At 57.8% G+C, this 20,332-nt stretch overlaps 1 protein-coding gene across 1 annotated transcript in view; it reads left to right on the top strand.

The window, feature by feature from the left end:
• ESPN (espin) overlaps positions 1-19,762 on the top strand; it is a 69,203-nt gene extending 49,441 nt beyond the window's left edge. Inside the window, exons 9-14 of the mRNA XM_029913516.1 lie at positions 6,749-6,882; positions 7,466-7,494; positions 8,746-8,986; positions 18,308-18,387; positions 18,480-18,491; positions 18,699-19,762. Coding sequence (XP_029769376.1) covers positions 6,749-6,882; positions 7,466-7,494; positions 8,746-8,986; positions 18,308-18,387; positions 18,480-18,491; positions 18,699-18,846 — 644 coding nt within the window. The 3' untranslated portion in view covers positions 18,847-19,762. The remainder of the gene's footprint in view (positions 1-6,748; positions 6,883-7,465; positions 7,495-8,745; positions 8,987-18,307; positions 18,388-18,479; positions 18,492-18,698) is intronic.
• The last annotated feature ends 570 nt before the right edge of the window (positions 19,763-20,332 follow it).

Genomic DNA, 20,332 nt, shown 5'->3' with positions numbered 1-20,332 from the left:
AGCAACAGCATGGCCCAGGGGACCTGGCCGCTTGAGCTGCTCTTGGCAGCCCCCTTCCCCTGATGCTCTCCGGCCCAGCACACAGTAACCTCATGCGCTACAGGCTGCCCAGTGCTCTGGGAATGTGCTCGGTGGCTTGGAAGGGAAACAAACAGCTGCTCCTCTGAGACCCTCAGGCACCCTCCCCACTGTCAGCAAGGACCAGGATTTAGGCACTCAGACTCTGAATGCTTCCCATGATTTCTGCAAGGCCAAGGACAGATTCCAGCTTCCCTCTGCTGCCCACAGCGAGCTGCCCAGCCAGCACCCAGGTGCTGAACAGTATAGATGCTCCCAGCCGGGAATCATCCCGCAGCCCAGATCTCTTTTCCCCACTTCCCTGGGTTACTGTACCAGCATACAGGAGAGGGGAACATGCACAGAGGATCCAAACTGCAATCCCGCCCCCCACCTTTAAGCAGCCACTTTACTGTAGCCCCAAGGTTTCCAGTACAATTCAGTGAGGGCTGGCCCCCAAGACAGTGAGGGCTGGCCCCCCAAGGAATGTGTGGGGCACCCCTGCAAACGACATGTGGCTGTCAGGGGAATAGTTGTTTTAGTAAATTTGTTACTGTGTTTTAGCCGCTTAAATACTGCTAGCAAAGTAACACACAGCCCGGGTGCTAGTTACCTGTCCAGGCGGCCCCTGTCAGGAGTCATTTCCGTGCATGCATTGTTAGTGCAGTTGGAGGGCTTGTACGTGTGGGAAAACTGCTGCTGGCTGCTGTGTCGCCCTGTCTGGAGGGCTAGCTGTTGGTTATTGTTGCTGGGGGTAATTTTCCTTTCTGGATGTGGACTAGCCAGACCAGTGATGCAGCCGTTCGCTCTCGGCAGCTGCTGCTTGGGGACTCGGGCGCAGTTTTTACTTTCCAACACGACTTTCCGGGTGGCGGGTACGGGAGCTGGAACGAAGCTCATGGCAGTTATTCACTTTTGCTACCACGAGAAGCTGCCCCTTCCTGTTGGGTTAGAACAGCTGTTTGTCAGCAGCTCACTCCTCTGAGCTTTGCCCCATGTCACTGGGCTCAGCCTCTGAGCCTTTGGAGTCCTTGTGTTTAACTATTAACAAATAACCTTGTCCCGACAAATGGCAGTGACGTAGCAATCTCCATTAGAGTGCTTCATTTTCTGGAGCAAACTAGACATTCAGCATCAGCCCGTTGTCATTTCCACGGCCCACTCGCTGCATTCAGAGGGGAGTACATCCATTTTCCTCTGCGTCTTTCTTGAGAAACTGGCCCTTCCGGCGCTGCTGACAGGAGCCACAGCTAGATCGGCGGGGCGGGGGGGTTCTCCTCAGAGGCCAAAGGGCAGAGTGTTTCTCATTCTGGCCGTGAATGTCTTCCCCAGCCCCTTGGGATACAGCCCCACTCCAGGAACCAGGGTTGGCCGCAGCCCTGGCTGTGTGCTACAATTCATGGGCCACTGAGGACAGTGTCATTTTACTGTTAGTGTGTCAGGTACCTGCTGCCAGGGAAAGGGTTCCAGGGGCAGTGCCTCTGCCAGGGTGACGGCACGGCACCACAGAACCATGCTGGCCTCAGCACCTTGGGAAACGGACTGCACCCACCGTGAGGCTGTTAGTCCCACAAGCCCCTGATAACATCATGTTCTCTGTTCTGGGGGACCAGGTGACTAAGCCCCTGCCATCCAGCAGGAGACAGGCAGGGTCAGGAGCCCTCGCACCATACTACACAGACACACGCTCATGCCGTGTTAGGCTTGATTGGCACTGAGCTGGCCTTAAAGTGTCCAGCCTTGCTACCATGAGCAGCTGTGCAGCGCACCAGAGAAAGCCCCGTGCCTGGCACCGTCCCTTCCAACTCCCACCATAGCCCCCTCCAGTCCTGTGGCCACTGGCGTGGAGACTTAGCAGGACTGGGCCCAGGAGTCCAGATGAAAATAATTGTGTTTAATCAGCAGCGGGGGGCCTGGTCTCCCCTGGTCCGTATTGGAGCTGTTTACTTCCTAGCCCACAGCTTCACCCTGGGCTCGGCGGTGCAAGGCGTGTGTTAGGCGCATGCCCTGTTCACATCACTGGCAGTGGGCTCACACACACACACACACAGAGTGGCTTGGCTCTGGGAGTTTAGTTGGTCCAGGAAAGGCTGGGACCCCAAAAAGCTGGAGCAGCAACAAGCAGGAAATACCTGCCTAGTGCCAGAGGCTGCTCTGTTGTGACAGCAGCCTGGTGCTCCAGGGCACCACATGGAGGGGTCAGTCGTGCTTTGATTCACAGCTGCTATCGCTGTCCTCTGGGTGAGTGAGTGGCTTGCCTGGAGGGAAGAGCCCTCGATGCAGCCAGCGCTTCGCTTGGCTCGTACAAACCCAAAGCAGCTCACAGGGGCAGGCCTGCGGTTGCTAAGAGAGCTCATGTGCTTGTTTATTGGCAGTGGGTGACCATGCGCTGGCTGGTTAATCTGTCCTGCTTTGCGGTGGGTGGGGGCTGATGGCTGGGTCCCAGGAGCTGCTGTTTTATCACTTTGGGAAGGTGTAGGCCCTGGCTGGCCGAGGTGGGGACTGCTGGCTCTAGCTGTGCGCTGGCTGAAGTGATGGGCTGCCAGGCTGAACGAGGTCAGGGTGCCGACACATCCAGGGAAAGCAAACGACATGTCGAAAGCAGCATGGACATTCGTCAAGCAGGACCGGCTGGTGCAGCAGTGCTCGGGGGCAGGAGGGTTTCTGGGCTCTCCGATGCCTGGGGGCTGTGGGGTCGGCAAGACCCTCATTTATTAAACTCCCTTTGACTGGCTAACAAGCTCGCTGTGTGCTGCGCAGAGACCGGCTTTGGGACCTGGGGTTCGGAAGCTGGCGGAAGCTGGTCCCTTCCCAGGTGACACAGGGGTGTGGTGGGGTCGGCTCCATTCTTCCCCACCGTTACCCTGGGCTGCACCACTATGCTCCCTTTCCAAAGTAACAGTTAGCCGTGGCTGGGGCAGCAGGATGGGGCCAGCCGGGGTTGCGCAGAGCACCTGGCCCCCCCGACCCAGTGCCCACCCCGGCAAGGTGCGAGGAGGAGGCCGCAGGGCCCATGCTATGTGCACCCCAACAGGGGCCCCAGTTGTGCTAATTGACTCGGCCTTGTTGTGAGGGTCTCCCCGCCACACCCCACAGTTTAACTCTCCTCTAGGGCTGCACAGGTTGGGGGCGCCCCAGGGCAGAGCAGACCTGCTCCAGGGTTGTTTGCAATGGGCCTGCAGGACCCCTTTGCAATCTGTCTGCACATCCCATCTCTGGGGGCAGGGAGCAGAGCTCTAAACTGGGCACTCGGTGTCCCGTGTCCAGCCTGAATGGACCAGTCACCTTGGCCCCACACTGAGAGTTTGTACGAGTGCCCTTCCCCTGAGCTAGCCAGGCCCAGGAAGGGTCCATGGGTGGGAGGGGACAAGTATTTGCACCATGGAAACACGTCAAACCAAGGCCTGGGCTGAGAGCGAGCAGGACGGAGTCACACACCCTTAGGCGGGACAGGCAGGGTTTGAAATCAGTGGTAAAACTGCCATTGACGCCCAGGGAAAACCGCTCCCTGAATGCGCCATCAGCCTCGGTCGTTTGGATGCTGGTAGCAGCACGGGGCCACGATCCAGGTCCTGTTGCAGTCCAGGCACTGTGCCAGAGCCTTTGATGGTAGCAGGGTCGGACTGGCGGGCGAGGAAATAAGCGTGACTGTCCCTTTTACTGAAATTGCAAAGTAACGGCTGGCCCCAGGGCGGGGAGCTCAGTGCAGCCAGCGCAGTCGGCACATGAATCTGACTTTGGTGCCTGGCGCAGCTCTCACGTGCTGAGCTGCATCGGGAAGAGCAGCAGCAACTGGGCTGATTCGGGCCCTGGCTCCTTAGGAAACCCCTGAAAGCTCTAAGATGAATCCCCTGCAGACTGCACAGTGGGGCCTTTGTGTGTGTTCAGACGGCCAGCATTAGCTGGACACGTGAATACCACCATGTCTTTTGCCATCAACAGCTTATTACTGTTTACAATTTGGCAGCCGTTCAATGCTTGGTCTTATTACCACTGAATCCAGGAGGATTTGGGGGGCGCAGCAGATGCTTAACGACGTTTCATTTTCCCAAGTGGGCCATTAATGCCAAACAGCCTTTTGTCCCCATGCGCAGCCTCAGCCAAAAAGGAAAAGCGCTTCAGCCCATTCATTCAGCACTCTGCCTCCTTGCAACATACCGCCTCATTAGGAAACTCCACTCACATGGCACAGGACCTATGGTGGGTAAAAGGGCCGGCGAGTTTTCTCGAGCTGGTGGCTGGACTGGAGCATTGGGGCTGCATAATATGCACTGCCGTAGACACAGCAAAACAGGGCAAGTCTTTGCAAAGAGCAGCAAGAAGTCTTAGCTCGCACAGAATATTAGTGATTCCAAGTGCTGTAGAGATGTTAGCTAATTAAGCTGTATCTAATGCTTTGCCTGCAAGAGCAGCGGGACCAGGTACTGCTGATAGGTTAGCTGATCAGAACGTCCTATAGAAACAGGGCAAACTCATCTCCCCTGTGTGCTGCAGGTTTGCTTTGTGGGGGCTGACTGCACACAGGAAGGGGAGAGTAGCTCTGTAGGGACCGCCAGGAACCGACCGGACAGGCATCTTCAGGCACCTGGTGGCCCTGCTCTCCTCTGGGCTAGCCTGGCCCCGGCAGGGCTGCGCTCAGACTGGATTTCATTGTCCAGCGAAGCTCAAGAGCACTAGAAAGTTGGGCTTACCTGGCTGACCTTGTTCTGACCCCACAGCTGCGGCTTTATCCCTTCTTAACCTTACCTGACTGTTGCTTCACACATGGAAGGCAAGTATGGGGTTGGCAGTGAGGGACTGGGCGCGTGGTACGGGCTTAGTGGCACGGCAGCGCTGCTGGCAAAAGAGAAGCCCCTGGCTGAGCCAGCCTGCCAGCAGAGCTCAGCGCTCGTGGGGCCATTAGGAACCGGGCTGCCCTGGCTGCCAGCTGGGTCCATTTCCTGACTTCCCACGTGAGTGTGCTTGGGTTTATTCCTAGCCAGTACGTCTTGAACTTCAGCTGCAGAGTTACTGTTGAGGCTTCGTTTCAGAAGTGACTGGCCAGGACAGGGAAATCCTGCCGCCGCAAAGGCAGCAGGGCTGTCGAACACTTTCCAGGTGTGGAGACCTGCTGAGAGGGCTGGAGGGTGCTGCACCAGTGGAGATGCTGGTGTTTCCGTGGGCTCTGTAGGATTAGCGCGTGAGCTCTGGGTCCTAAGGGCAGCACCCAGCCAGCTCCTTCCATTCATGTCCTCTTTCCCCACTCAGCCCGTTGGCGACTCGGTGGATTTTGGACTCTGGAGGAGGCGGTGCCGCCTGGCTTCCTGCTTTGTGTTTTCTGATATTTGAAAGGCTTGTAGACTTCCCGGCACTGAGTCCAATGCACAGCAGTGAGGGCCCTTCCCGCCCAGTAACTGTCTGGGGCCGCGCTTGTTCTGGGTCCAGGAAGCTAGGATTTAGCTAGGGCGAGAGGGGATTTCGCCCCGTGGATATTCCTCTGGGGGCGGGGGGGATGCTCCGGGAGCCCCGTGTGCTGCATGATTTGTATTGTTGTGGTGTTTGGGGGCCCAGTCATGAACCAGGACCCCGCTGTGCGGCGCTTTAACTACACGTGAGCAGCTTTTTAAAGTTCATTTTCCTTGTCTGCTGAGTAATTTGGATGTAGCACTTGGGTGTAGAATCAGCTGCATTTCCGAGGGACAGCACGTTGGTAATAGGGACAGCCAAGGAAAGGAATTCATGAGTGAGCCCCTGTTGCGGCCTGGGGAGGGGGGGGATACCCCAACCTTCGCGAGTGGCCGGCCCCCCCAAAGGGAGATATTTGGAGGTCACGCCTCGGGGCTGGCCCAGCTGGGGCTCGGGGTCATTTCGGAGCGACAGGGAGTTGTCCCCACTGTGGGGCAGTAACATTGTGAGGAGGCAGTTGGGGGAACCATCCCCCCACTTGGCCAGAAGAGCCCTAGGCCCCAGAGCAGGATGATGCCGGGGCAGCAGGGCACTGCCTGGCTTTGCCATGCCCACCCCCCATGCAAAGCAAACCCCTTCCTGAGGACCCGGCATGGGTGCGATTCCTGAGCCCTCTGCCCCCCACAGCCCACTTGGCGCCACCTCAGCTCTATGGTGGGAGGGGGCTTGGGCCCAGCTGGCCCAAAGCACCCGAGGCGCTAGGCTTAGCCAGAGGCAGGTGTAGGGGATGCAGCTGCAGGAGTTGGCTGAGATTAGACGGAGATTCATCCCCAAGTGCAGAGTCCAGGGTGGGCAGGTTCCCCAGGTGATTTCAGACGGATCAGAGAGCAGCTTCCCTCCCATCTGATTCTGGCCGGGGGCTGTACCTGGCTCTTCCAGATGGGCCGCCCCCATGTCACCCGGACTCCGCTGGGCCCTGCGGTCCATCAGCAGGCAGAATGCAGCAGCTCTGTGCTCTGGGACCTACACCCGCTGCCTCTCACTTTCAGGGTAGGTTTTGACCTCCAACGCCCCAGGTGCTTGGGAGCGGCCTGCGTGGGCAATGCCTCTCCCCCGTCCTGCTGCAGGGGAGCTCAGCCGCAGCTGCAGGGCTGGACAGAAGCTGCCCACAGGGCCCTGACTCTCCCCCAGTTCCAAGTGGCCCGAAGCTGCTGAGCTCCAAGGTGCAGTTTGAGGCCACATCCTCTGGCTCGGGGCTCAAGTTTCCTGCGAGTCTCCTCACCACATCCCCTCTTCCTCCCGCCAGGTTGCAAGTCGTTCAATATGATGTCCCCAACCGGTGACAACTCCGAGCTGCTGGCAGAGATCAAGGCTGGGAAGAGCCTCAAGCCGACTCCGCAGAGCAAAGGCCTCACCACTGTCTTCTCAGGCAGCGGCCAGGCGGGGGCCAATGTAGGTGACTGGCTGGCCCCGCTCCACTCGGGCCTCGCTCAGCCAATTGTCTCTTCCGGGGGAGGGAGCTGGGTTAGGAACCGGATTAACTTTTTAATTAAGGGCGGCAAATTTGATTGGCTGCAATTGTCACAACAAGCTGGAATCCTCAGCAAAATTTAGCATGATCCGCTTTGTGCTGTAAGCAGGGAGCCGCCGGGGAGGGGTGCTGGGAGCCCAGGCGGGAGGGGCACTTTCCACAGGAGACAGCCGCTGCTCCCAGTAATCCCAGGGGCCCATGGAGCCCTGGAGAGTCGTGGGCAGCGATCGTCCCTGGACGGGCTGTGTACTCCAGCGCTAAAACCCAGGCAATGGCAGGCCTTCCCCCGCAACCCCATGAGCCCGCTCCCCACAGAGCGTTCTGGCCAGGAGTCAATGGACCCTTCCCCCCGGGGGAGCCGCCAGCCACTGTCCTCACTGCAGAGCACCCAGCAAAGAAAGCGGGCTCGCCCCAGCCAGGAGCAGCTGTCCAAACGGGGCACCAGCCCTCCTAGGGAGCGCTGGGGTGGGGAGTCTCCAAAGCACCCCAGAGCCAGCGTGGCCCCCCGAGGCAGGGCTGCTGTGAGGCTCCCGCGTGTACAGGGTCAATGGGTCTGACAGGAAAGAGGCTCCTTTCCCGGGGCTGTTTTGAGCCTTCCTGTCGAATTGAGTTCTGTGACTCACGCTGCACCCCGAAGCCCCAGGATCCGCAGGGCCAGGCGCTGTACAAGCACCTAGCGAGAGGCAGGCGCTGCCCCAAAGCCCATACAACAGATGCTGGGCGAGGGGAGGAGAATGGCAAAGCTCAGCCCCTCTCCGGAATGGCTCAGACACCTGGAGGAAGGGTCTCGGTCCCCACGGCTGCAGGGGCCGGGCTCCCCAGCACAGAATGTCCCGCACACAGGACTTACTTTGCAATGACAGAGGTGCCGGGACTCAAGCAATTTTTTAACTTTCATAACTGAGGCAGCAAGTCCAGAGGTGCTGGGGCTCTGAACCGCCAGGCCCAGAGGAGCTGGGGCTAGGAACTGCCAGGCCCAGAGGGGCCGGGCTCTGAACCGCCAGGCCCAGAGGCGCCGGGCTCTGAACCGCCAGGCCCAGAGGCGCCGGGCTCTGAACTGCCAGGCCCAGAGGGGCCGGGGCTCTGAACTGCCAGGCCCAGAGGGGCCGGGGCTCTGAACTGCCGGCCCAGAGGCGCCGGGACTCTGAACCGCCAGGCCCAGAGGTGCCAGGCTCTGAACTGCCAGGCCCAGAGGGGCCGGGGCTCTGAACCGCCAGGCCCAGAGGGGCCGGGGCTCTGAACCGCCAGGCCCAGAGGGGCCGGGGCTCTGAACTGCCGGCCCAGAGGCGCCGGGGCTCTGAACTGCCGGCCCAGAGGCACCGGGACTCTGAACCGCCAGGCCCAGAGGTGCTGGGGCTCTGAACTGCCCGGCCCAGAGGTGCTGAGCCTATGAACTGCCCGGCCCAGAGGTGCTGGGGCTCTGAACTGCCAGGCCCAGAGGTGCTGGGGCTCTGAACTGCCAGGCCCAGAGGGGCCGGGCTCTGAACTGCCAGGCCCAGAGGTGCCGGGCTCTGAACTGCCAGGCCCAGAGGGGCCGGGGCTCAGCCCCAGCAAGCTCTGGCACAAATTAAGCACTGCCAGCATGGGGCAGAGGGAGTCCGCGGCTGATCGGGGTCCTGGGCTCCCTCCCGCGGGGAGGCGGGTAGCTTCTCTCTGAGCGAGCGCCTTCTCACATAGCATCTCCCTCGTGTCACATCACGCCCTGAACTAAAGCCCTCTCCTCTTTCTGCCATCCAGCTAGAGACTGCAGCTTCCTCCCTGCCCCCCGCGAGGACGCTGACCCCACCAACCACGCCCGATGCAGCCTCCGTCCCCAGGGCTGCCAGCTCCCCTGAGCCAGTCGTCAACGGCAACTCGCCGCTCATGGCCTCGGTGCAGCCCAGCCAGCTGGACATCGAGGCCCTGATCCCCACCCACGACGAGCAGGGGCGGCCCATCCCCGAGTGGAAGAGGCAGGTGATGGTGCGGAAGCTGCAGATGAAGATTCAGGAAGAGGAAGAGCAAAAGCGCAAGGTAAGAGGGAGGGCGGCCCTCCAAGTGCTGCAGTGCGGTGTGCTGTGACCGTCCCCTGCCGTGTGCTGTGAGGGGGCCAAGGCCGTGAGAGGGGCCTGAGACAGCCGCTCTAACTGCTCTTGGGTTGGACCCGGCCGCTCAGAAAGGGGGACGGGGAACACAGGAACCAGCGAGCCTCGGCCAGCCAGGCTGCACAGGGCAGAATTTGGGCCTCCGGGACAGGTAGAGGAAAAACCCCTCATCCCTCCCAGCCAGCAAAGTGCATTATGGGAGAGGCAATCATCAAGGCTTGGTGCAGACTAGCAGCCCCGGTGCAGCTCAGGTTGGTTCCAGGCAGCAGCTCCTTGTGTTGATAACGCTGAACAGGCAGGAGTCATTACGCGTGCCCAGCTAGTAGAGTCGGGCATCCAACAGAGCCTGCGACTTTATCTCAATGGCTACAGGAGAAGCAGACAGCCCAGCGTCTAACCCATAAACCCCCTGTTTAACCCCCGATTTCCCTTGGGCCAATAGGCAGGAGTTCAGAGTTTTTCACCTTCAGAAACACGTCTTGCGTTCTACTCAGCATTGCCCAGAAAGCGGCTACAGGTTGGCGCGCCAGCACGTCCACTCGTTTGGGGCGTTCGTCAGAGAGTGCTGGGGTCGGGGGAAGCGTGTCCGACTTGATGGCCTGGCTCCCCCACCCCCAGAAATGAGAGGGCAGGCTCCCACCTGCTCTGCTGAGCGGCCCAAGGATTCCAGTTGGGTTCAGGTGCCCACGAAGGGATGGGTCATGCCATCCTGGCTCACAGCGGGGGGAACTGCTTGGTGAGTACATCAGTGAGGCTCTGTGCGACAGCGGGAGGCCAAGGTGCACTTGTGCAGCACGGTCTGTCTGTATCCATGCACACCCTGCTGCGCTAGGGCCCACGCAGCCACACTAGCACTCACGACTGACACACCCAGACAGGCCCCGGTTCTGCCAGGCAGCCAAGGTAGCCCTACAGCGGGAGGAAAGCTTTGTGATGCAAAACCTCCCCAGAGGCAAGCCAAGGCCACAAGCCATCCCAGAGTTCAGTCTTTGCTAAGCTGCTTCTTGAGTGCGGTTCCCCAAGGGCTGCAGAGACGGGATCCATGGAAGGCCAGGCTGGCTGGCATGTCCTGGAGAACCAGAGAGGGGCCATGTAGGAGCCACCCACAGCTCAGGGCATGTTAGCATGAGGGACAGCCCCAAGCGGAAGGAACATGCAGTCTGGGTGACACCTTTGTCCAAGAGCAGAGGCAAGCAAGCGGCTGCTTTCAGCCCTGCAGAGACGCTTGCTCTCACGTCAGCCTGGGCTTGTTGTAGAAACCAAATGCAGAGCAAGGTGGGTAAACAGACTGGGCAGGGAGGCCAGGGGAAGCATCAAGGTCAAACCATATTTAAGACCTTTGCAGATGTGGTGGATTTTTCACAGCATCGTCTCCTGGGTTTCTCGTTAACATGGAAGGTGCTCGGGTACAATGGTGATGTGGTGGACACCGTTCCAGACCCTAAGAGAGACCCAGTCACAGAGTGGGTCTGTCTGGAGGAGTCCAGCTGGTACCATGAGCGGCAATATGCCTCCTGGCGAGATGAAAGAACCCTCCCCACAACCGAATGAACATCTGCATGGACAGACCCCTGGGGGGCTGGGCCCCTCCCTCCACTGCAGTGACATTCCTGCCGAAATGTGGTGAGGATTTGTATCCCACAGCGTCTGTACTGACTCCCCCCGCCATAGCAACGCGTGCATTGCCTTGCTCCATGTGGATTGTCTGAAGAGGGAGGCTGGGCGGAGATTTCTGAAGCTGACCAGACAATTGATCAGTGTCCCACACACGGCTCCCAGCCAGGGTAACGGGGGTTAGTGCAGCTAGTGGGCTTGGAAAAATCTCAGCCACGACTGATGCAGCAAGAAGCTTTTTATTAATTGAAAGGGCTCAGGGGAGGATAACCAGGACCAAGGCTCAGTCCCCAGCACTGCTGTAAGAGCTGCCACAGCATGCTGGGTAAGGCACAACAGCCACGCCAGCTGGACTCGGGAACAGAGTGAGCTCACGTCCAGGGCAGTAGCCAGAACGGGCTGCTAGCCTTTCCTGGCGGGGCTCGGGCTGGTTGTGCCGGGGCTGCTCAGAGGCCTGTTCCGGCTGCCTTGGGAATTCGACAGGTCCTGCTCAGCAGTGATTTGTTCTGCTGAGAGTAAAACAACGCTGACGGTCAAAGAGCCTGTGGTTCTAACGGGGAGCTGTCCTTCCTCCGATTCCTGCTGCAATGGATCTCTGCAGTTCTGATGTCAGCTCCATTGGGCTGGAGCCGCCTACCCCTTGCAGGGCTCTTACATCTGGGTAAATGGTCAGTTGTGGAGGATTAATTCTAAAGAAATCCGTAAGCCCCCATTAAAACCTACCTTAAAACCCTGCCACTGCGCAATCCCTTCAGCCAGGCCATCTCAGTGCTGTTAGAAAGTGACCCTAAAAGTCAGTGATTTGGGGGTGCAGAGGAATTACTGGCGCTCTCAGCTTGAGAAGTCTTTATTTCTCCAGTTGTTTTCTGGGCTTGGATTTTCTTTTAGACGCAGTTTGTTAGGGCCGAAGCCCAGTCCCCAATTATTTTCCTTCTGGACATGCCTTGTTCACACGGAGGACTTGGCTTCCCTTCAGAAATGTTTGACCCGTTAAGATTTGGGTGTGTGCTGTGGAGAGTTCTGCATGAATTGAAGCATTCGGCATGAGTCTGAGCTCTTTGCAGTGTTCTGGTCAACTCTGAGATGCATTTAAACTGCAGTATTTAGCACACGTGGGGCTATCGACTATGAGCTACGCCTGTCACCTGAGCTGAAAGCTCCATCACGGGTCAGCTATTAACAGCTGGTAGAGGGTGCCCACTCCATCCAAACCAATGATCGCCCAGAGCTGCCATTTTCTACTTTAAAATGAGGACCCAGGGGAGGTTTATAAACAAAACCAAACCCCTCAACTCTCCCATTTCACACGGAGATGATACTGCAGGTTTAAATGTCTTACATGGTCATTCAGTGGTGTAATGAGTGAGCGGTTCCTGGAAGCATCTGCTGCTGTATCCTTCGATCAGGGACTAGCAACAACATATTCTTAGCAAAGTTCTCTCTCCAGCAGAGTGTGCGCGATGCAAACAGGCGCTCGCCTCCAGCCTCATTGCCTCACTCCATTGGCTTTGTATCGTCTGCCTTTGTCTACACTCTCCTGCCCTCTCCTTGCGCTCAGTATTTCCAGCCTGCCCATTGCCATTACACCACTAAGGACATGTAAAGTCTAGAGCGTGTGCAGAGAAAGGACAATGTGGAGCTGTGTCCTGAGGGAGATGTTTTTTCCCCCCTGCCTTAGCTTGGGACCGGGAGTTACTACAATCACGAAGGCTGGAGGTATTCCCATGCACACAATGGCATTCTGGGACCCTTCGGGCAGCTGATGACTGAGGAGGACATAATCCGCATTGAGAAGCAAATCGAGAGCCTCCAAGTGATGCACAAAGTTCAGAAGGTGGAGACGGAGCTGGAACAGCTAGAGCATGAAATGCAGCAGCTCCTGCCGCTCTCTGCCGCCTTGGCAAAGGAGCATTTCACGGCAAACCCCAAGCGCATGCAAGGCCGAGCCGATGACCTCCCGGCCTGGTGCAGCAAGATCTCCACTCTCCTAAAGAGCATGGCCATCCTCCTGGCTATGCTTGGGGGCAAGGCGGTCAACCTGGCAGACATGGTGAGCCCCGACACGTCCGAGCACACGGGCCAGACCGCGAGCACCTCGCCCGAGGCAGCACCACTAAAAGAGGGCCCTGCTAACATCGGGAGATCACAGTCCTTCAGCTGCACTCGGGAGGAGGTGGAGAAGGAGATCATGCAATGTGGTGTGTCGGTGAAGAACCTGAAGGCCAATTATGAGTTGCACACGCTGTACCAGCTGCCGGAGGCTGTGTCCAGCAGGGTGTACAAGCGGAAGAGGTCCCTGCCTGTGGGAACCATGCCATATAGCTACGGCCGAGAGCCCATCCTGGAGGAGGATTATATAACGAGCGGTGATCTGTTCAGTGCGCTAAGCGAAGATGCTGCAGCGGATGGCATCGAGCCATCCAGTATGCTAGAGCACGCTCCCTTGCCCTACTGCGAAGCAGGGCCCCGGCCCTCCAGGGATACAGAGGCACAGAGTGCGGCCACGGAGCCTTTCGGGGAGGCCCTGTTCAGCCCCGACCACCTGACCAGAAGCCTCCCCGTGCAGACGGAGCTGAGCTGCGTGCAGGATTACATCGACATGCGGAAGGAGCGGATCGTCTACCTCTTCCTGGAGCACTGGAAGAAGTGGACGTTCACCGAGTCGGTTAGCCACGCTCGCCCCAAGAGGAAAATGGGTCTCGCCGAAACGCTCGACTCAGAGTTCAGCAAGGAGCCCAAGGCATATAGCAGCGCCCCAGTCCCCATGGCGACCGGGAAGAAACCCAGCGAGGATGACCGGCTCTTGTACTTCATGAAGCAAAGGCAGGTGGTGGGGAAGCTGATCGCCCACTGGAGAAGCATCATCAGCCAGGTCCCGACGCGGCAGATCCGCCGTCTGAGCCGCACCAACATGTTGTACTGGCCCGAGCACTTCCTGCCGCACGTCTGTGGCTCCCCAGTGGAGTACGACAGCCTGACGCTGGACCTCTTCATGCTGGGCTACTTCCAGCTCCTGGAGATGAGCATGAGCCGCGAGGAGAGGAAGTTCCGGCACCTTCTGTGCTACGAGATGTTTGACCGGCTGGGCAGCCACAGCTGGGAGCTCATCCGTCAGTTCCACAAGGTGGTGATGGAGGAGATCGAGGCCGGGAAGCGGGACTGGCTGGATGGCTTTGAAGATCTCAAACAGGAGTTCTTTGGGGACAGCCTGGAGCCGGAGCAAGCGGCCGCAGTGGAAACAGAGGTCCCAGCAGGAACCCAGCCTCCACAGCTGGTCCATCAGGAATCCTGCCAGAGCTTAGACAGTGATGTCCCACAGCCCGCTCCAGCGCCTGATGAACTGGGCCTAGCCCCTGCCCCTAAGAGTAGGGAGAGCTCCATCCAGCTGGTCTCCGAGCTAGGCGAGTTCAGTAATGAGGACATTTGTCGCTATATAGACCGTAGCTTCTCCTTCTGGAAAGAGAAGGAGGCAGAGATGTTTGATATCTGAGCTCTCCCCAAGCAGTGCACAGGACACGCTGTGTTAGAAGCAGGCAGGGGCATCCACACCCTCGCCCCACACGGCTCACAAGTCGCAGGGAAAGGCGATCGCATCCTCTTTGAGGCGGGATGTTGGTCCATCTCATAGAGGGAATTGCTGGCTGAGAAGCAGCTCCAGGGACAGCAGGGGACAATCAAAAGTGCGCCGGCACCAGAGTACTTGACAAGGGCTGCTTTGGCTCAGTTAATTACTTGAGGGACCCGTTGTATTTCCAAGATGAACTGAGCTCCAACAGCTGTCTGAGCCCAAGACAAACCTTTGGGGAGAGACCTGTAATCATTTTATATGATGCCTAGGTGAAGAGCTATAAAACAGAAAAAAGAAGCACATATTCCCCGGCTGCACCCAGTACAGGATTCTACTGTGCAGACTAGGGACTCTGAATAGAAACAATTTAGTGTTCATGTAAGTAGCGTCAGAGGGGCCCCAATCCTGCAATCATTATTCAGGCAGGACTCCCATGGGCTTCAGCACTCCAGTGACCTCAATGGCAGTTTGGTTTGCATAAGGATGGCAGGATTAGTCCCAGAGTCTGCTGTGTTTTGTTGAATCCTGAATTCCCTACATGGACAGTCTCAACAGAGTCCTCGTCTTTCTCAAGTAAAGCTTCTTGTGTAGCCGATGCTCCCTGCTGGCTGAACTGACCAGGGTGCGGCTGTAACCATGTGTCACATGAAGTTGTGGCTGGTTGCGGTTTTCTGTAGGAGGTGGTCCATGGATTTTCCTCTCGAGCAGTGTGTACATTTGCTGTAGTCCTGCATTAGCTGGAGGAAGAGCTAATCCCTGACAAATGTACAGTGACACAAGCTGTCTCCAGTTTTCTGCATTTTACAGACACTTCTTTAGCTAAATGTTTCCTGTAGCCGGGGAGCCAGTGATTTGGGAGTAGGAACTGGTATGAGCAGCTCCATCCTTCCTCTGGCGAGGTGGAGGAACACGCCACAGTTGCCCTGGGTCCATACTGAGCACAGGCTGAGTGCTGTACTAATTGGTCTCACAGTGCATGGTTCTGCAACCAGATTAGCAATTCCGTAGCATGTTCAAGCTGTGTGGCAAATTCCCTTTGATGCTGTGTGCTTTCAAACTACAGACCACTGGGCCCACGCTGTTCTCTGAGGATTCCCAAGTCTGTTGCTTGCCCTAGTGGAATGTGCATGGCTTGGAATGGAGATAGGACCAGAGTGTTTATTGTATAGACATTTGGAAATGAGGTTTGCTTTACAATGGGGGGAGGGGGTGTGTGTGCGCACTTTGCATCTTCCCTAACACTGCTTGTGACAATGAAGGAATAAAGCTCTCTGCTCTCAGAAGGGAGTGTCGAGGCTGTTTCAGTGGGATTTGGTGCCCTCGACACCTTGCTCTGGGGCACTGGCTGTTCCAAGCCCAGTGTCCTGCAAACACCCAAGGAATAGGGCCAGTAAGCTCTTACCAAATGCATATTTGACCTGGTGAATGTGGCCTGAAGCCCAGCGCCCAGCCTGGCTCCTGCAGCATCAAAACAGTCAACTTTAAAGAACGAAAAAGGGGGGGGGTGTAGATGTAGGTGTGCCAAGCCCGCACCCCTGCCCTTTCCCAGCAGCTGGAAAGCCCTACAGGCCAGCGCTCTTGTACTGCCTCACGTCAGCTAACTGGGTGTTGGAGCTCCCGCCCGGGAGTAGCCCTGAGGGTTCACGCTTCCATGGGCCAGTAATCAAGCTAGACAGCAGGGAGGAGAGATCCAAGCATGGTGTGTGGGGAAACTTCCATCTGGCATCGCCCCGTGGGCCCGATCCTGCTGCCAGTGGTTTTGGTGGTGGCAGGGTTGGGCCCCGTCTCATGGAGACACACAGATGAAATCAGAACCAGCCTGAATGCTGCCCCCAGCTCTGAGCATGCAGGGCTCTAACTCCATCACAGGCACATTTCACGGCCTGGTCTATTGCCAAGCCTGGTTCCAAAACCCGTTGTGACACAAGAGGGGCTGTTCTCCCAGCATCCCCAGCACAAGCCAGGAATTACCTACACGCTCGCTCCCATGGGACGCGCCGACCAAGAGGGGCTGACAGACTCTCAGGGGCTTAGCTAGCCCGTGAGAGTCGCTCTCCGCAACCAAACCAGGCGTTAGACGGCAGCAGAGCCATGCTACTGAGGGTCCCACCAGGTCACAGCCCCAACACTGCCTGGGAAGCAGGGGCTAGTGCAGGCCAGAGCTCACGGCCTCTTCTCCCACGGCTGCACATGAAAGCGGAGGCATGCGGTGGTGAGGGACGGGTCCTGCATACACCTCTTTACAAAGCTAGAGAACCGGCTCCTCAGAAACCATCAAGCAACCTGGGAAAGGGGGAGTTACAGGAAGGTTTGCTCACGCCACAGGTGCTGCCTCTGCTGTGTGGCGCTGTTGATTAATCAGGACACGTAACCTAACCTGGACGTCCCACGTGGCGTTAGTGCTGCCCAAGAGCTCTGGGGTAGCCTGCATTGCTGTCAGACTGTCCCAGAGCCGTTGGTCAAGCCGTCTGCTGTAGCCAAATGTGCCTGGTCCCACACCAGACCTGATTCATTCTTTCAGTCTTAGGGGAGTGGTTGGCTTGGGGGGATCAGTGATCGGCTGCAGGGATATAGGCCTCTGCCCCCCACACTAGGTCCCATCTGGTCACCCATCGTTAGCGCTTGGCTGAAGACTGAGGCGTAAGGGCCAGGATCCCATCCTGTGGAGTTACTCTGCGATCACACTGCTGGGATGGAGAGCAGGCCTGGCCCGTCCCGTTCAAATCTAGCTCTGGAAGTAAAGGCTGAGAGACGGTCCTGTTGGCTGTCGCTTTGGTGGCCTGGGGGAGGCTGGTGTTTTTAATCCCATTCCCTCATCAAACACTAAAATAGCATCCCCTGGGCTAGCACTAACGGGCAAAGCCACCAACTGCCCAGAGGGAGGATGCTGAACTAACCTCTCCCCTCTCGAAGGGGCTGTCCAGGGCAGGGTGCGGCAGAGTGCTGGGGGCAGCACAGGGGACCTTGCACCTACCGTACTACTGCCTATGCTAGACCAGTTTGGTCATGGCCATGCGTGAGCTCCCTGCCAAGCAGTGCTGAGATCAGCCATCAGCCGGCCTGCAGCAATCTTCCACCGCTCTTCCTCTGGCGTCTGGCTCACGTTCACTGAGTCACACAACCTGTCCCCTGCCGTGGTCCCGAGAGATGCCCCCGGCTGTGCCTGAGAACTGTCCTAGCAAGCTGGACGGAGGGGCTGCGGACACACAGCTCATGCAGCAATGGAGAGCGCGTGGGGAACACTGGCGGGATTATTTGCGAAAAGGCCCATGTGGCGTGCCCAGCCCGCAGAGCCCGGTGTGTAGCGAGCCAGAAGCAGGGCATGCGTCTGCCCCTCCATGCGGTGCCATTTCTACTTTGCTCTTAGGCAGGCCCTAGGCAGGGCGGTGCCAGTACAAACAACCCTCTGGTGGCCGCGGAGCCCATGCCCCGCTCAGCGCGAAGTCTCCTTCAGCACAAGTGGAGCATTGAGCTCCTGCCCCTTGTAGAACGGCCCTGCTAAGCTCTGGCCAGCCCAGGGTACCAGGAGCTACCCAAGTGTCCCTCCTCGCCAGCCAAGCCGCTCAGCTGAGGAATGTTCTGCTGACTTTTGGCCAGGTGGGGGTGCGCGTGTTAGCGGGGCCTGGCCCCCCCAGAGCTGTCTGACTCTAGCCACAGCCACTCCCTGCTCAGGGCCTGTTGCGTCAGGGCAACGGCGGTGCCGTGCTCTCCGTTGCACACCCTCCTTTCTGGGGGGCAACGGGCCGTTCTCTGTAACCTTCCATGTGTCCTCAGGGTTCTCCCTGCCCTTGGCAACGGTGGCACCTCTGCCTTTCCCTGCAGCCTCTTGGGTCAAAACTCCCCCAGACGCCACATGGCCACCTGAGAGCCACGGAATTCCCCCTCCCCCTTTGGCAGCCCTGCCCGATCGACCGGCTGTCTCCCCTCTTGGCTGCTTGGGCTGGTCCAGCTCCATAGGGCTGGCCTAGGTGAGACGCGTCCTCCAGCCTAGCTCTCCTGTTCCTGCTGCCCTCCCTCCAGCTCTGCAGGGGCTCACGGGCCTCCCTAATGCCTTTTACTGTCTTACAGGAGAAGGAAGAAGAAGCTCGCTTGGCCACCATGCCAGCCTGGAGGCGAGAGATCCTGCGGAAGAAGATGGAAGAGGAAAGGTGAGTTGTCCCCGAGCTGGGCCATGACGGTGGCTGCCCGATAGCTGTGCCGCTGGGAGCTAATTGTATTTTCTTTCTCCTTGTTTTCACAGAGAGCAAAAACGGTGAGTCCTGCTTCTCCATTTACCTCTCAAGTAGCCTAAGAACCCAGTCCGTTCACTCCTGGCCAGGCCTCTGTACCCCGGCAGGGCCAGACGAAGCAGGCTTGTGTGCTTTGCTTTGCTTATACCCTCGCTCCACACCGACCAGTTCAGGGTCAGGTGCCTGAGCTTTGCAACCAACATCCCCATGTTTGTTTTGTTTCTAAACAGAAAAGAGCAAGAAAAATTGAAGCGCGAAGAGGAGGCGAAGGAGAAAGCGCAGTCAGAAAAGCTAAGGACTCTTGGGTACGATGAAACAAAACTAGCCCCCTGGCAAAGGCAAATTATTCTCAAGAAAGGGGATATAGCAAAGCATTAGGCGCTCCATATTCCCGCTCTCCTCTTGGGAATGTAAGAACTTTCTTCCTTAACGTGAGCTGTTCAGTAGGTCAAGGAGGGGCAGCTGCTCTTTCCCACTGCAGACACTACCAGCTGAAAAGTCATTTACTACTGAATGGCCTAGCTAGTGTCCATCCCTCTAATGAAACAAATGCAACGCGTGTAACCACTAACATCACAGAGAACGCTGTCCCTGTCTAGCAACGCCCCGGTGGTCCGCATCCATAAACAACTTAGCTTGAAAGAGTTTTAGGGCATGGGAAAGGTTTTCAAAAGTGGAACTCACAAGTGAAACTAAGTCAGTGAGTAGCGGTGTATGGGATCAAAAGAAACTCCTCCGTGACTGTAAATATGGTCGACTCTGTAGACGGTTCTGTTCCACATAAAACCTTCCCTCCACCTTAATACTGAACAGCATTCCTTTAAGTGTCTCCTTGCCCAGCCTTTCCACTCCCTGTCAGTCATTTGTTTACCATAAACTATACTTTTACCAGGAATAGTGGAGATCCTACAAGGCTATGCAGACAAGCTGAATGTGGGTTTATGAATGTTGTGTATATAGAGAGTCAGTTGCTACTAGTATCTGTTCCGTTGGTGCCCTGTAGATGCTGGCATATAGACCATGCTTGGGTGTCATTTTCATTTTGCAAAATGGACATTTTAAAAGAAAATTTATGGTTAAAAACAGTTCTGTGCCCCTGTCGGGCTGATGCGAGCCGTTTCTTCAGCTGCCATATTACGTCTAGCCCCTGCTCCTGCATTGGCACCATTGCCAGTAGAGCAGGGGGGGGTCGTTCTGTTTTCTATACGTTTTTGTCACGTGTTTCCTGGAGCTTCTAGAGGGAGATTTTCAGCTTGTTTCTGACCTAGAACTTCTATGTCTTCACCAATAAAACACTAACCACCTCCAGGCGTTTCCTGTTCCTGTCTGTGGTCCCCCCTCGCCCCTACACACAAGGAGCTCTGTCCACTTGGCCCCGGGCCCTGCTCCCCGAGCGCCTGCCGGGTGTGCACTGGGTGCCCTGTGCGCTTAACACCAGCCCCCAGCTGGCTGGACCTCGCTCCCGGTGCCAGAGCATCAGTGCAGGCAGTGTGCCCTCCCCACCACCCTGGGGCCCTGCGCCTGGGGCAGCCTCTCCCCCTGCTGGGAAGGGGGGAGGCCTGTTGTGAAGCCCTGGGGGCTCCCTTGCATCCATGCTGGGCCTGCCTGGGTGCTGCCCTCTGCGGTCTCAGAGCACAGCCCAGACGCAGTCGCAGGCTAAAGCGTGGGCAAGAGGCTGCAGAGGGTGGCCAGGAAATTGCTTCTCCCACCTCACTCCAAGGCTTCCTGGCTGGGCCCAGCTCTCCTCCAGCCACCGCCTCCCCGACATCCACTCTACTGGCCCCTGCCCAACCCCCCCCCCCCCCCCCAGGGCTCTGCCCCCCCAACTCTCTCCTTCCCCCACTGGGCTCTGGCCCCTTCCCAA

Source organism: Terrapene carolina, unplaced genomic scaffold, assembly GCF_002925995.2.
Source record: "Terrapene carolina triunguis isolate 2854851 unplaced genomic scaffold, T_m_triunguis-2.0 Scaffold714, whole genome shotgun sequence".
In the NCBI taxonomy this organism is placed as follows: Eukaryota; Metazoa; Chordata; order Testudines; family Emydidae; genus Terrapene; species Terrapene triunguis.
The sequence above is the reverse complement of the archived record's forward strand: the minus strand, read 5'-3'. Positions and strand labels throughout refer to the sequence as shown.